The 16,873-nt window shown below is 41.7% G+C and overlaps 1 protein-coding gene across 1 annotated transcript in view; it reads right to left on the bottom strand.

The window, feature by feature from the left end:
- LOC147246793 (connector enhancer of kinase suppressor of ras 3-like) overlaps positions 1-16,873 on the bottom strand; it is a 48,674-nt gene that overhangs the window by 18,917 nt on the left and 12,884 nt on the right. The window contains exons 2-9 of the mRNA XM_086181813.1: positions 13,967-14,130; positions 9,578-9,780; positions 8,112-8,199; positions 3,319-3,360; positions 1,888-2,007; positions 1,669-1,728; positions 646-714; positions 415-561 (exon numbers count right to left, since the gene is read on the bottom strand). Of these exons, the coding sequence (XP_086037939.1) occupies positions 415-561; positions 646-714; positions 1,669-1,728; positions 1,888-2,007; positions 3,319-3,360; positions 8,112-8,199; positions 9,578-9,780; positions 13,967-14,130 (893 nt within the window). The remainder of the gene's footprint in view (positions 1-414; positions 562-645; positions 715-1,668; positions 1,729-1,887; positions 2,008-3,318; positions 3,361-8,111; positions 8,200-9,577; positions 9,781-13,966; positions 14,131-16,873) is intronic.

The raw sequence follows: 16,873 nt of genomic DNA, 5'->3' as shown, positions 1-16,873 counted from the left end.
CGAGGAAGAACACCCAATTATATTAGTCGCATGACCGTAATAGCACAATATTTATCACTGAGAAGACAGAGTGTAGGCCCCAAATAACATGAAGTATTGTCTTTTGATGGCAACATCTGGGCCATTTGTTTCTAATAACACAGATAGAATCTGACCAGACTCCTCTGCTGCAGACGGGCCTCTTCATCTCCCAGACTGAATGACATCATGGGAGAATTTGCTCTAATGGCGGGCACACAGAATAACTGCATGAACCTGAACTAGGTGGCTCAGTGACACTTGTTTGAACTTGCTGTTTTGGAACCAACTCCCTTAAAAGCAGATAATTGTTTACTAATGACCAGACACACAGGCTTCTGTTGAGGATGAAAGAAGGAAATGTGTGTGTGTGTGTGTGTGTGTGTGTGTGTGTACCTGAGGTACCGGGGGCTTCCAGCGCATGTTCTTAAGAGGGGCGGGGGTGAAACCTGTCGTTCCTGTAGGTCTCTTCTTCAGGAGTAGAACCACACCTTTGGGGTCCTCCCTCAGTTTGATCACCAGATTCTTCAACTGCCAGCCAACCTGATTCACACACATAATATCAGGAATAATCATTCATCATGTATTCACGACTTTTAAAATATAAAAAAACAAAACAACTCTCACCACTGTCTGTTGGTTAACCTGGATCACTTCATCACCTGCATGGATCTTCCTCGTCAGGTCAGCAGGAGACTAAAGAACAAGCATGCAAGGGTCAGAACCTCAAAGTTACTCTAAAGCAATAGGATGAGACACAGGTACACTCACTGCCTCAGTCTCAGTCTCTGACTGAAGGAACATTTCTGCCTTTTGATCAGAGAAAACATCATAGTCACTAACCTAAGCTGAAATAGGAAGCTACTTTTTTCTCACTTGTTGCATCCTGTTCTCTGTTCTTCGTTCTCTCTTGATAACGCCAAACTTCTGGCGTAGGGCTGGGCAAGATTCATATTCTGAATATATTTTAAATTTGATATCATATCATAGATTTGTCCCCAGAATCCTAATGACAAATTTCTCTGACGATGTCTCACATGATAAAATGTCTGAGAAGTCCTAACTACTAATCTGATGCACATTGATTCTTATCATACAATGTTTTTTTTTCGATACTATAGCAATCATCATTACACACAATGAACTGATATTGAAAAAGGACTTCTGAATATTGTGTTGTTCATTTTTTCCATATTATAAAATAACTAAAAAACAAGTCAGGAGAGACACTCCTCCGCAGTTGTGAATTTCAGTTGAGTTGTGTGGTTTCACAGATGTCAAACAAGACTAACTAGTTACTGGTGATGATTCAGGTTCAGTTTCATCATGAAGGACTGGAGGAGTAACGAGCACATAGTGAAGCTGGTGCATTAGTCACCGACTAGCTGTGCACTGAGGCAATGGTAAGATTATCTGTGGTTGCAGGAGTACAACAACAAACAATGAGTACTTGATAAAGTCCTTCAGATACTGAAAGTTCATGTGCCCTCAGCAGTGGAGGAGGAGGAGAATGAAGAGGAAGACACAGAGGAGGATGAGAGAAGACACAGAGGAGGATGAGAGAAGTTTTATTTAAATCAGCATCTAATTCTTTTGGGTGGAATCCTACATGGGAAAAGGTGGATGTGGTCAGCATTTTGTCATACTCACATGCTCTGTGGTTCCAGTGATGACGTGTAACCCATCGTAGGTGGATTTGATGTACATTCCCTGGGAAACAGAAACAAACTTTAATTTGGAGTTCTGTGTAAATACAATAGTCCCACAGGGAGAACTGCATGTCAGACATGAGGGTCACATTTTGATACATATTGCAGGCATTCTTGGCTTGCAAACCCAGGAAGCAAAAAAATCCCCAGCATTCCTTACCAGACCCTCGCCTGGTTTGATATTGGTCAGCTGGACTTCCTCCAAGCAGGCGGACTGGCTCATCAGGGGGTCAGAGGTGGTTCTCACAGTCTGATCACAGATGCTGTTCAAAATTTTAGACTGAAGGAAAAATCAGAACAAGATGCATCAGTGAATCGGAAAATCACTCCCTTTCATAATAAGTTATGGGATCTAATGGTGCTTTGTGTCCATAATAACCAATGGATGAATTTTATAATAAAGGCTAGAAAACAACTGCTAGACGAGTCCTTGTATCTGTCAGTTACTTTAACTTAAATGTCTTATTCAATGTGTGTACGATCATGTTTAGTACAAGATCTGATTGGACAATTAGTGTAGTACTACTCGGGAAAAAAACCCCAGCACACTCACACACAACATTAAAATGATTGCATTTTGTCCTTCCTTCCTCTTGTCGCGCAGTTTTTAGCATAAAACCTCCAATTTGCCCTCATTAGAGGCCTGCTCTCAGCGGCAGCTCTTCTCAGACACACGCAGTTTATTCTGAAGACAGTGATCGCTTTGTATGGAGTTGAGTTAACAGAGGAGCTTTAAAGTGACATTTAGAGAATACATGGAAATAAGATGATTAGACTGGATTCCTGGACCCTATCATACTTAACCAGCTGATTGGCTTTCATTTTAAACCTCCAGTACTGAACTTGAGTAATTTGCTTGTAGTTTGTTGTGTCCTCAACACTTGGAACGCCATACAGTTTAAAACTCTACATATTACGATCTATCTGTCAGTTTAAAAACAAAGCCATTCCAGCCAATAACGGATTTTTGCTTGTTTGATTTAGTCCTGCACCTTGTCTTGGTGTATCAGTATCTATGCCGTACTATATATAAAACCAATATATAAGATAAACAGCATATATATTGTTTCATATTTAGTAAGAACATCATGAGTTTTTGTCATCATTAGTATGTGAATTCTAGAGTTAGGGCCAAATATATAGTATGTTGTTTGTGTAGTCACTGTGACCTTGTAATCAGTTCACCCTTGAGTCTACATGAATGTTGGTACTTCGCTTAAGGCGGAACAGAGATATCACATTCAGCAAAATAGGATGGATGGAAATCCTATGTAACACTGTAATGCGCCGAGGGAGACTCGGCTCTAATGAGGCTTCAGCTGGGTTGTGTGAGAGAGAAAGATAGAGGCTAGAGGAAGCCCAGTATTGGCCCCAGAGTCTGGAGAGTGTCAGCGACAGGAAGCACTGATTGATGGCCGGGGTGTATTAGAGACGCCCCCTCCATGGCAATCCTATAGACTCAGAAAACTGACCCTGCTGCTGGGTAAAAAACCCATCAAACAGACCTTTTCCCCTCTATACAGGAACTTCTGGCTCTCATTTAGTTTATATCACGGCAAACAATGAGAGGAGATACAGCCAGTATACTTACAACTTCTAGGATCTTTTCCTCCATCTCGTAAACACTGCAGTCCTGTTACACAGAGAAGCGATGACAGATTAGGCTTTCGAGCGGTAAACAACAGGGCAGGGGAAGAGGTTATTCAATGGCTCAACAGAGAGAAAGTATAGGGGCTGGGAAAACACAATATAATCAGCATTCCAGATATAGACCTGAGAAAAATGGAGAACTGCCACAAATAAACAGCCCTTAGGATCAAATTACCCCCCTGCCTAAATTCAGGGGAAGCTATAATTGTATAATTCCCTGTGTGGCTCAGTTAACTATATTGGAACATAAATACCAGGCTGACTCTCACACAGTAACAATGTGCAGATGACACGAGGGGAACAACTGGCCAAGTAATGATGCTCATCCAAACAGTGGTCTTCCGTAAACATTAGCAGTGTTTCATGATTCAGTAAGTGGGTGGGCAAGTGGAAGCACCATAGCTGTGATCCTGGTTATTTTGGAGAAGGAACCACTGATAGATTCTGCAAAGTCAGCTGGGAGACAGGACACTTGGAGGGGAAGTTGGTCAAACACAGCACTCATAGACTGCAGCTGAACTGGACACAGCTGAGGCAACAGCCTCCCCTGACAACTGGGTTGCTGGTGGTGAAAGGGTCTGCTTCATGTGGGGGGGCCCCTGCCCGTTAATGAAATTGTCTCTGAGGCATAACGCACGCACACACGGCGCACACACAGACACACACACGCACACGCACACACACCAATCCTGACCAGTTGTTAAATCTGGTTGCATCAGGCGCTAAAAGAGAATCTTCAAAGATTTTCTTCCCTCTCATCTCAAACGTGCTCAAAATTTGAAAATAATGTCTCATCACACACTACAGGATCCTATTTAGATTATAACGCCGGAGGGAGCAGCACCACCTCATGTGATCTCTCTCATGTGATCTCATGAGGAAGCAGATGTAAACAGAGACTAAGGTGGTGTAACAAGTTACTGCAGCCATGTTTTGCAGCAAAAAACAAACAAAACAAACAATGAAAAAAAGAAGCATGAGGTCAAACGAGTCCGAATGAGAAAGTGCTGGCGTACATGTGGTCACTGCTGGTCCTTCGGCAGCAACTGGGGGTGAGATTGAACTGATAGTTGTAAAAAATTCAGGGAGACTCCAAACCATTCGGAAACTTCAGAAATTCATTTTGTAAACCCCTCACACTACCAGATGATCTAGGCAGTTAGTAATTAAGTTGGGAATAACCCCATGGTTGTCCTGAAGGCCGATTCAGACCCAGAATTGGCCTCTGCCTCCATAAAAATAAAAGGTGAAATGCTTTTGTTATAACCAGACTGCAAAGATTGTTTTTTCTATTGTTACACTGCTATTTTGGCCCTTGTAGTTTTAGTGACATAGATGAGCATGCACCATATACAAAGCCAGCTCTGTTTCTCTTTGTAAATCTATTGTGCAGACAGTGAATGGGGTTGAGCAAGTTTTTCCATATTTCTATCGCTCACACATTCCACCAGGCCAAGGGGGGTGTCTGTATTCATATGCACTTGGCTTGACATACGTTCGGATTATTTACATTATAGATTTGCCTGACTGTCAGTGGACTCAAGCTTTGCTTTCACATCAAAGTGCAATCCTCCTGCTGCTCCATAAATATGTTTGATAGAGCTTCCTGTGTTTCAGGGCCTGTTTGAAAGATTTGGCTCATTTGTGAAACTAATATACATGGGACTTTGCCACATTTCCCTTACTGACAAAAAGCCAGTATAAACACAAAACCAGGAAAAACACAGTTTCACAGATAATAGGTTTCACTGGACAGATTCATGTTTCCATACAATATATTCTAAAGTCAGCAGGGAAAATACAGTGGTTTCAGGAAGATTTCTACCACACTTGCATAAACACTTAAGTGCACATGTCTGTCAGAGACCGGTCCATGTTTGCATGACTGCACTATTGACGAAGCCAAAAAAAGGATGAGCTAAAACAAACAAAACACAAAACCCACACATCTCAGTGTTAAGAAACAAAATGGCATCATGATGTACTGTGGACATCGCTTAGCACTTCTTTCATTAAGCTTCAATTTTTTCGGAGCATTTCTCTGGTTTAAATGTTCCAAAACATCATAGAATCTGTCCATGACATCCAAATGAATTCCATATCGCTGTCAAAAACCAAAGTCTCTCTAGTAGACAGAAGCCAGATCATAACAACATGCTGAGCAAGGCCAAGAGACAATTCCCCGGGTGTACCGATCCCTCACATTATGGACCTGATCCCCCAGTCCGTGTGGATCACATGACTCTGTGTTTGCAGCTCGTTGGGCCTTTGATCTGCCACCAGAACAGGTTTGTGTGGTAAAGCCCGAGAAGAGCCACTGTTCATACTTAACATCAGTGGGAAGTGACAGGCATGACCGCAGGACTTTGGATTCAGTCTTCTGACATTCTGTTACTCACATGATATCACATATGCTGGATGTAAATGCCCAGCTTTATGTCCACAGTGGAAGCACTGCTGAAAATAGAGCAACAGGCTAAAAATGGAGGAACAAAATCATCTCTGAATCAACAATATGACGTTGGAGGCATGGACAAAGACATGAGGGATCAATGAAAAATGGCCTCTTTGAAAAGGAATGACCTCAACACTGAGGGGTCAGCCAAGATGGGTGATGTGTTCACAGTTTTATGGCTGTGTCCCATTGTGTGTGTACACACAGGCTTCATTCAGGCAGAACACATAAATTGTGTGATCTGAAAAGCCCTAATTCTTGGCTGAAGTTCATGAACGAGCTGGGCGAACCTCAGGCCATCCTCCCTCATCATAAAACTAATCACTGCGGCAGTATGCAGCCTATTTTATTAACTAGCGGCTCAGGCATTGGCCAGCATCTCTCTAATAAAGGAAGGAATTTCGATGTGTTTTTGTGTGTGGTTGTTCTGCTGTTTGCTGTTCTGGAAACCGCTCATCTCGTCTATTTCAAACTTGGTGGGTGTGTTGCCGAAGTGCAGTAATGCGTTTGAAGTCATGTGGATGAGCGGCTCTCACATTTTGCCAGATTTCCCCTTTTCTCTGTTCAGCTTTCAACCCTCTGGCCTGTGTTACCTTAAAGCTCTGAAAACAGGTGCACTCCAAATTTCCAGGACTGCTGGTCTGACTATTGAGCTGTGAACGAAGGCCAGCCTGATGTGATGTTATTCCAAACACTATCTTATTTACTATCAGCTGTCACTAAATACATTTTTCAGTGATTATCTTCACTCCATATTACTCGAGTGATGAAATAAATTCATGTCGAAACAATTTTAGGCTTTAAATCAATATCATAAATAAATGAGGCAGTCTTGATTTTTTTACCCTAAAGATGTGTTTGTGTCCATGAATTATCATCATTATCATCAGAATTATTAATAATACTATCATACAACACTGTATTAGAGGCAAAACTAGATTGTGATTATTGAATCAAACGAAATATTCATGAGACAAGATGAAGTCATTTTCAGTTAATATTATAGTAAATAATTCATTCTGAAAAGTCAGTAAATTGGTTGATGGATTCATTGACTTATGAAAAAGGGCATTGCTTGATTAACAAAAATAAACAGTACCATGTTATATCTAAAGTTGTGTTAGTCCATTTGTGTGAATCCATTTCCCAACAGGCATGTTTGGGTGCACTCTACTGGTTTTATCGAACACAAAGACCCAAACCACTGAAAAAGCAGGGTGAGAATCTTCTAATGTTTAACTGAAATTAGCAGCTATAATGTTACTGCACGGTATCCATTGCTGTAAGACCCTTTAAAACCAGGACCAAGCATCTGTCCTGTAGTTGTTAAAAGAAACTGCTGCAGTCTTACAAAACTCTTTCAGCACCTATCAAAGAGTTTATTCCATACCATAACCTCTCTAATTCACACGGCGGTGTGGGAAATGTATACCCCCACTTCTCCTAGATGACCATGACCGAGACACCCACAGTAAATCACCAGAGGTGCTGAAATCCCAGACACTGGCGAGGAAACAGGCACTCTGGGAAAGGATTTTTTTTTTTGATGCAATAACGCTCGTGAAATGACACCTGCAGTCTCTGTAGCCATTTTCACACATACACAGTAATCAGCTACTTATTGAGCTGTGCTTAAGACAAAACCCCTTGGGAGACAAAAACTGTAGATTAAACAAAGAGACACATTTTCTTTAAGATGCAACTTTACGACCAATTTCTATTGGTTGAGAGAAACTGACTTAAGTAGAGCTCCAATATGATGATGCAATGCTCAGGCAATTTTCTGCCCAAAGTTGAAATATATTGGATGTATGCTGATACCCAGTCATAGCTCCTCATCTCTGCATTAAACCTACACCACCTTAAGTGCTCTCAGACAGTCAGGTCTCCCATTGCGAGCATCTTGCAGCAAAAAAGGAAACACGTGGCCCGTTGGCAGGCATCTTTATAAGAGTGGATTTTATTAAACTGGAAACACAAAAGCGATGTCTATCATTAAACGTTCTCGCACTAAGGGGTCTCCTCATTAGCTAGCACAGGGAGGAAAAACCCCAGCGAAAATATCAGCATTTGCAATAATGTGTTCAGACTGCTGGCTTCAGGCTCATGACATGGCTGCCAGACCACATTTCCCATAACTCTCCTCTCCTACACTTGATCCTGCATGTCTGTGCCCCTGGGCTGATGGTATGTGCACGGTAGGAAAAAAGCTATTGTGTGTATGCGTGTTTCCCGGGGGCCCGCTATACATGTGCTGTTGAACTAACTAGCGTGCAAACCTGTTGAACTGTGGTGGTGAGCTCCAAGCACAGCTGAATGATCTTGTTCTTCGTGGCTGTGAAGTCACTGATCCCTGTAAGCGGCGTCCTGCCAGCAGACAAAGAGGTAAAGAGAGAACATTACAAAGTAGTGACGGACTGCATTGTGATGGACTAATTTGTTAAACAAACTAAAATTGAGCAATTAAAACACTTTAATTTGAAAAGAACAACATTGTTTGATATTCATCTCCAATCTGTTAATGATAATGCTATAAACAGATACAATGGGCATATATGATAGACTGACACAGAGAGCAACTAAACTGCACTGATGTGCATCTGGTAGACTTTTGGTCCCATTCTATTTCATTTTCTGCCTCATTTTCTCCCTGACTCACACTAAAATGCACTCTTATGAACTCCAAAATAACTATCCAACATCAGCCCCCAAACCATCATGCAGTCCTTCAAATATGTTGGCATGCCACGTCATATTAAATCAGGTCAGATGAAAACCTTAAGACATAGAACCAAAAAACAGAAGCCTGTACTGAGAATAGAACTGCATGTATCCCGAGAAAAGAACTGATCAAGCAATGCACCCTGAAATGTGGAAAAAACAATTCAGTTAGAACTGTCCATTTATTTACGTTAGACCACTGTGGTGGCATAAAAATATAAAGTGCCACGGACAAGACTGCTCTTATCCAAATGTCACAAATACCACTTTCATCATGACCTCTCGACAGTGCCTTTAGCCAGGCCTATAAAAACAGAAGCTTAATTTCAGGCAGCTACCACTTAATCCTGGCAACCTGCTTAATTTGCTCTGCTTTTATGGCGTAATGTGTTTTGAAGCAGGCCAAGGGGACAACACAGGGGGCTCTGACAGCCTCTTTCTGGTCTCAGCATGCTGGGGGGGCTGCAGCTCAGCAATAAACCATTAGAAATTGTGAACTTGATATGATGGTATGCCAGAGACTAAAAGTCTTCAACAGGGTCTGCTAAAATGTCATGTCTGTGCAATTGAGGAATCTTTGCAGATTTGTAGCCAGAGATTTCAGGTAGTTTATGCAAAGAATCAATTTATAATTTCTCTTGCATGCACCCACCTGCTCATCTGCTGACAAAGCATCTGGCACATTTGTAGGCTGTTGTTCAGACTAAGCATAGTACCTCTGGATTTTTTGTATGCCTGCTGCAATGTACTATCGGATGACCTGCTTAAAAAAAACACTGTTCTTTGCCATGTTGTCACTAAAACCCATGTGGCAATATGTTTTCTCCCTTTTGAGCAAAAAGAACTACCATCAAACTCTTTCCTCTGACCATACAGCACAAATTAAAAGATAATATGCACCTTTCTACTGCATAGACAACTGGTTTTATAAAAAGAAAAGCATTCTACCAGCAAAACACCAGCAGCCTCATGGCAGGCCCTTTTAATAACAAACCTGACTGGGAGTTCATGGGAATGATTTTACCTGTCGAGCCAGGCCAGGAGGCTCTTTGCTGCACCAATCAGCTCCACCACAGAGGTAAGAAAGTCATTAGGTGGCTTGCGTGACATGCTGCCATCATACATGGGGCTTTTCCTGCGATCAGATGTGGCAATGTGCAGACTGTTGGTGGCAGCTCTCATCCTCACAACCAGATTCTTCAAGTTGTCTGTCTCCACCCCGTAGTTCTGAAACAATAAATGTTAACGCCATTTTTAACAAGAAATGTTAACACCATTTTTAACGAGAAATGTTAACACCATTTTAATAATGACAAACACAGTAATGACTGAAGATGAATCACTTCCGTCAACCCACTCCATTTTTTTTTATAGGGTTCTCTTTTCTGTTTGGGATATAATTATAATAAGGTCTGTTTCTACAGCACATTTGAAACTCAGGACAAAGCAAGTACCCTTCTACCTTCCTCTAATGATTCCTTAGACAGATATGATTTAAATAGGCTCGTCTTTCAGGGCAGCTCGAGCATGAAATTCCCACCAGTCTCCTGGTTCTGTCTAGGTCCTGGAAGGGTGTGCGTGTGCCATCACCTGATTTCTATCAAGCCAAGCACAGTTTGCATTCTTGAACCTGGGGTTCTTTCCTGCTGTTGCATTCCTCTAATTTATGGCTGATTCACGGCAACAAAAGAGCTGAGCTGTGAGTCTTCATGGGGCACTAAGTACAGCAGAGGCCTGCCACGAGGTAAACCACATGCACATATTTTCTTGAAGAGAAAAAAATTGTCTTTGCAGTATTTTTTTGACTTGAATGAATGGGTTTGCAGTTGTCGGTTAAAGGTAAGCAGAAGAAGTGTAGCCTGGCTACCGCCCTGGTAAATATCAGCTTGCAGGGTGTTGCATCACTGCCAGCAATGCTGCTTTTATGTCTGATGTGCCAGATGCTAAATATGCTTTGCAATGAGTGAAGTGGCACGTGTTTGGCAAACAACAAAGATCTGCGAGTGGTTAACGTCGACTTTTATTCCACTGCCTCCTTCCAACATATGCTAAAACACACAAATCATTGCAGTCTTTTCAGCCCCCAAGGAAGCACTGGAGCAGTTTTAGTAGTCAGACAGTAGCTGCAGGCATCTGTGCAAGTCAAGGTACAACCATTAGTTGAACAATTGATTAGTAAATTACAAGATCACTGATTGGTAACTAATTTCATAGTCTACTGCCTCCTGTTTTCAAGCCAACATTTAAAATGTCTTCCAGCCCAGCTTTTTAAAATGTGACCATGTTCTCGTGTACAGTAACTCCACATTAAGGCTGTCACATCATTTTGATTAATTTAAGTTACACGAAAAAGCAAATATGTAGAAAGAAACGTGTGTGTTTGGTTTTTAATGCAGTTGTGTAGACAAGTGGAACTAGAGCATACAGCCAGTGTGGGCATTTGCAGGAGAACACCTCCTGGCTTTTTCATTAGCAGGCTACTCACACTCACAGCAACTCTTACTGACCCACAGATGTCCAGTGAGCTTTTGTCCCACAATCCCAAAGCTAAAAAAAAAACATGTCTGAGCAAAAAAATCTGTAGTTTCAATGGAATGTAATTTTTCATCCTCACACTTCAAGCAAATTTAGGACCCTTTTTGTGGGCTTTCACACCAGCTCTTCCTGACGTCACCACAGGGATTGGACGGATCTGACTTGACTACAAAAGATACAGGTAACTTGAGCATAAAGTCTGAGCGTGTTTTGTGTAAGCTATAATATGCCATCTGACTACAAATGTCACATTTGAGATCTGGACAGTGTCACCTCCAGACAAAAGTGACATTATAGCACTAATGATATGGTGAGCTTATCTGTCAGATAATAATGTTGGTATATTTTGCTAATGTAACTGATGGACTCGTAGTGGATATTCCCACTCACAAGCTCTCAAGCTATCATGGGGTATTATAGTATGAAACGGTAACTGGGGTCTAAGAACAAGTTAATAGGTGTTAATTTTCAGTACTGATTCTTCAAAAGGCATCATGACCCACAGAAGTCAAGTCGAATTAATTAAAACGTTCTTTCTATGCCTCTAGAAAGCAATTTGGTCCTGACAGCTTTTAGATTACAAGAAAGCGTGTTTCCTATTGGGGAAGTGTGTTAGGCCATCAGTCACCATGATTTAGTCTACCAGCAGCTCAGTAGATATATTATGAAGGCACAATGTGCAAATGTGCATTAATGACTACAACTGCACAGCAAAACATTCTCCACGTCCATGAGAAGAAAAAAAAATGAAAAGAGTGTCATAAAGATAGCTGGGTCTGCCTGGACAGGAAGTGTCTGACATAACAATCAACAAAAAGAGATGTTGGGGGGCCAGCAGTGTGTGGGAGCATGGGGATCTGTGTTTCTGTTGGTAGCAGTGACCTTGAGTAAGTTAAAGCTAATTGAATCGGGGCCTCACTTCCTCCCATGGGGACTGTGGAAGTCTGAGGCCTCATTCTCAACAAGGAAACCGCTAACGGACAAACTAGCATGTAGTGGCACTGCATCAGTCAGAGGTGAGAGGTCACTGAAAGTCCAGCAATCATGGTCCACAACATTCCAAGGAAGAGGTCGAGTTCTGAACACTTCTTTACTAAACTGCAGAACAGATAACTGCACCCATTGAGGAGTTCATTTGCTTGTGGGATTACATAAAATAAAAGAATGAGATTACTTCAGATATTACTGACAGGATTCTTAGGTATAACAAAAATTTGACTGTGATAGTCAAAAAAGGTTATGGGCAACAGGATGTACGGTACCATATGGTACATATACACAAGTACATCTATCAACACATCAACGACAACTCTTCACATTTTAAATGTTTCCACATGTTGACTAACAATAGAAAACAGGTAGAGAAGGTGATGATATACACAATTTTGTTCTGAAATACAGTTGTACTCTCATAGGAGATCATACACACAACATATATCCAGACCAGCTATCTCTTCAGAGTGATACATAAAGAACATACAGAAAGTGAGACTGGAATTATTAATGGCTAAAACTGAAGAGTTGAAACTAGTCTTTGCATCCTTGCCCCCCCCCCCCCCCCAATAAAAAAGTCTGATTTCAAAGTGGTCATTCAATGATAACAATTGGCCAAGTATACAAAAAGAGCCAATAAATCATAAGTTATCATAAAGTTTAGTAGTACTACTTTTAAACTGAAGAGATGCACCAAATTACACAATCTATATGTGGCTTTGTCTGCATGCTGGAGCAGTCTCACGCTGACCTTACCTTCATTTAGCAAACTTATAATTATTTTACACCTCAGACTGCTTGCTAGCAAAGCCTTTAGCATAGTGTGCATGCAATTTAACCCACAGAACGATAACATAACTGGTCAAAAAGGCTAGTGATTAACCACAGGTATTCCTACTTTAAACCAACAGATTTCCACTCTGAATATAACACCCAGCCTCTTCTGGAAGAGAAAAGACTGCACAGTTAGGTTCAAAAAGGTTAAAAGTAATCATGCCCCAAAGGATTAATGTAAAGAACTTTAAGAGAGCATAAAGAGAGAAATGCTGACACTGATCAAAAAGAAGGGACCACAATCTGAGACTTTTATGGCACAGGAAGTGATAAAACTCCAAATCGATCCCATCTGCTGGAAAACCTGGTTCTCCTTCAGCTGGAGCTTGAACAGTATGCATCACGCTTTTCACGCTCACATACTGACGGAACAGCCTTTTTGGTTGACTGGTCTTCTGGAAGCTGTGATGATGGACAGAGGGTCGGTAAGTGCTGTCCTGTAGTGACTAATAGGAGCCAAACAGGGATCTTTAATTGAACCATGACAGACGGCTGGGGTGAGCAGATGGCTACCACAGGACTTTTGTTTAAGAAAACATATCAAAAATAAGTATAGCTGGAGAATATATTTTGTGCGTGAAGAAGAATTTACACAGAAGGGACAAAGAGCTCTCACGTATCAATCACACAGATCACACAGTCACTCGCTACATGATAATCCACAATGAACTGCCTCCAAGAATCTCCCACAGTTTGAAATCAAGCACAAGACCCCTGTGACCCCATCTCTGAGTGACAGTGCTGTTCCCTAATGTCCTGAGGCTGCCTCGTGTGTTGTGGTGCCTTCATATCCCGCTGAGCAGGGAAATGATGATCCTTTCTGCATCGCTGGCCCATTTAGCTGCCGGACCAGAAACTACTGCCTAGGTTTTTAGTGAATACAGAGACTGAGGGAAAGGAGACGGGAGGGGTACATCTCATGATCAAGAGGCTTTGTTAAGTGCATTTTCAAAATACTTCCTGAAGCTTCAATCTGGGTCTGTAAGTATGCTTTCATGCTGTATTCATGCATGTATCCCTGCGAATACACCTGCAGCCGACTTCTACTGACCAGAGCACAGAGCAGATCGACAGCCTCCAGCACCAGCTCCTGGTGACCAATCCTTGCCACGCCAAGCTCCTCCAGGTCTTGATGGGTGATCTTGAGTAGCTGTTCACCACAGATCTTCTCCCGCTCAAAGTTGTTCACATACTGCTGCAGGCTGTCATCCAAACCTGGATGAGAAAGGACAGCAGGACTCATCAGACAAAATCAAAATGGCATTTTGATAGACTTTTTAGAGTAGTTTACTGTTGAGGATAGTGTCCTACTGGAAGTATCGGTTTTATTTGCATGATTCCCACTAAAAACAGTGTGCATACGTGCGGGTGTGTCTGTGTACATAAAATTCTGATAAGGAACAGGTGGGGCAGCTACTGGATAAACACACTATAAACAGAATATCAGTTGAGACCTCCAAGTCTGTTACACTGGTTAAACAAGAGTGTGTGTTTGTGGTGTGTGTATGTGTGTGTGTGTGTGTGTGTGGGGGGGGGGGGGGGGGGGGGGTCCAGTCAGTTACACATCCCAAAATTTTGCTGTCAATCATAGACTGTGTTCTGAGGTGAGCTGCAACAGAATGTTCTGATACTGTAGTTCATGTAACATACAATACATAATAATAAACAAACTCACAAACAACCTATGCATGCAATGCAATGCGTCCCTCAGCAGACCTTTAATGGGTGTGCGTGTAGAAGTAAACGCCATCTTTCATGCCATCAAAGAGTGTACTGAGAGGGGGCAGCTGCAGCTGCATGGCTCTGTGCCCTGTTTTTCTGAAAGACCTGTCAGCTGCAAGACACCCTAACACTCACTAGCCATACAACACACACATACACACACACACACACACATACACACACACACACACAATATTCTTCAGTATGAGACAAGGTTTGGCAGCCTAGTTTTCAATTTGAAATTCAAGTCATGAAAAACTTAAAGAACATGTAACTAAACCACTGATAACAGCATCCTTATAAAATGTAGGGCATGCCAGTGACAAGCCGCTGGGTGTGTTCTGTGGTCACTATGTGAGGGGCACTTCAGATCTGCATGCCTCTGTGACACTCGGTCTGTGCATGTGTTGCAGAGAGAACACATAAGGGAAAGAAAGAGATATGATATGCAAATGTATGAAGCTTTCACACTCCTGACAGATGTACAGACGGATGGCCCTTTTTTGGGTGAATCAGTTGGAATATTACACAGAAATAACAGACTTCTGTTTAGTGCAAACGAGGTACAGGCCAGCTGGTTCTATTAATGTGTTCGGCAATGTCAGAATAACATTTACACGAGTGTTGATCCCATGACAGAATATACTGTATGGTGCAGCCCAAGGACTTCCTTCAAGGCCATTAAAATTCCAATACAGCATCAAAGTTCAACCCTAACAGCATTCTCAATTCTTGAGAAAGTGTCTGCAAGAGCTCAAGTCATCAATGAATCCAAAGGAAAATCCATCATGACTTGTTAACCATTAGTCTCTACACAAGTCAAATCCAGTTAGGATCATAACATGTTTCCCATTCCTCGGCATGTTAATTCCTAGGCGAGACCTCAGAGAATTTTAGGCTTAACCCCTGAGTGGCCAGGATTCTTTAAGGACATAGACTTAACATTGCAAGACTCAGTTCCGACCTGAGCTCTCAACAACACTAGTCAAACACAAACACAGGGCCAGTCACTTGTGATTACATAGAAACAAAGACTTGGATTCTCGAGGGGGCAATGTTTCTTCAGCCAGCAGTTTTAAAAGGCATTTCCGGTGTAATGATAACATGTTTCCTTTAAATTCTTCTCACCAGTATGAAGAAAAAGGCCACAAGGGAAAACTGTGGTTCAGTTTACAGTAAGACATTGTCTTTTTAGCTCTTAGTCTAAAACCACACCAAGACACCCAGAGAGAGAACTCACCGTCTAAAGCAAAATGATTGATTGAATCGGCTGAAGCTAATGATGATTGAAGGATATATTGTCTTCTTCAGGCTGTTTTCACTTTTATTCATCAGCAAGTCTTTGTCTCAATGCATCCTGTTCCTGACTGTGGAATTCAGACTTCTGAGAGTTGAGAAATTCCAGGTCAACAGAGGGTCCAAACTAATCTGCATCAGCTTTGAATCGGGACAATTTTGAGTGTGCTTACATGCGTCAGAGAGTGACCACTTTAATGGTCACCACTGATGGAGAATTGGGGCAAATGCGAGCTTCAGAAAGAATTCTTTACACTTCCACTGTATTCAGGAGGAATCTCGCAGCAATCCATCCCTCTGGAATAAACCTTGTACACCTTCTCAATAAAAGAGGGATGTCCTTACAGTGGTGCATATAAAACATTTATTTGGCCTCGATCAATGGCTGTTTGGGGGCGTGTATCACTTTTCATTAAGAGTATAGATGCTAGTCAAGGAGGTAGAGTGTCAAGTTATTGTGAATTGAGAGAAGGGGAGCCAGCAGTGTGGACTGTGTGAAAGCTTTTCAAAAGCTGCACAGGATGAAATGCTTTGGAGTTTTATGGCCTCTGTGAACCACTTGGCAAATGTGCTCAAACCAAAGCAACTGGGTGTAACTCTATAGCGGCAGGGTAGACGCACCGCACCAATGTCAAATGCAATCACATGGCTGATCAATTGGACAGACGTTTACAGCTCACTAAACTTGATTTGGTTTAATTCTACTTTGAAAATAGGCTACAAAGCTGGATTCAATGATTAAATAAATGCTTTTTTCTGATAAGGAGTAATTTTACTATCATTTTTCACAGAGTTAGTTGGTATTTACATAGAATTGCAAAACAGAAAACGAACAGCACCACTTTAAGACACTGCACGATTCTGACACGATTCACAAAGCAAGAATACAAAGTACAGGCACCACCACCAAAAATATGTAGAAATCTCACAACAATTTGAA

The sequence above is a fragment of the Aulostomus chinensis genome, chromosome 17 (assembly GCF_037954235.1).
Source record: "Aulostomus chinensis isolate RoL2024-O1b breed Wild chromosome 17, RoL_Achi_v1.0, whole genome shotgun sequence".
Classification (NCBI taxonomy): domain Eukaryota; kingdom Metazoa; phylum Chordata; class Actinopteri; order Syngnathiformes; family Aulostomidae; genus Aulostomus; species Aulostomus chinensis.
The sequence above is the reverse complement of the archived record's forward strand: the minus strand, read 5'-3'. Positions and strand labels throughout refer to the sequence as shown.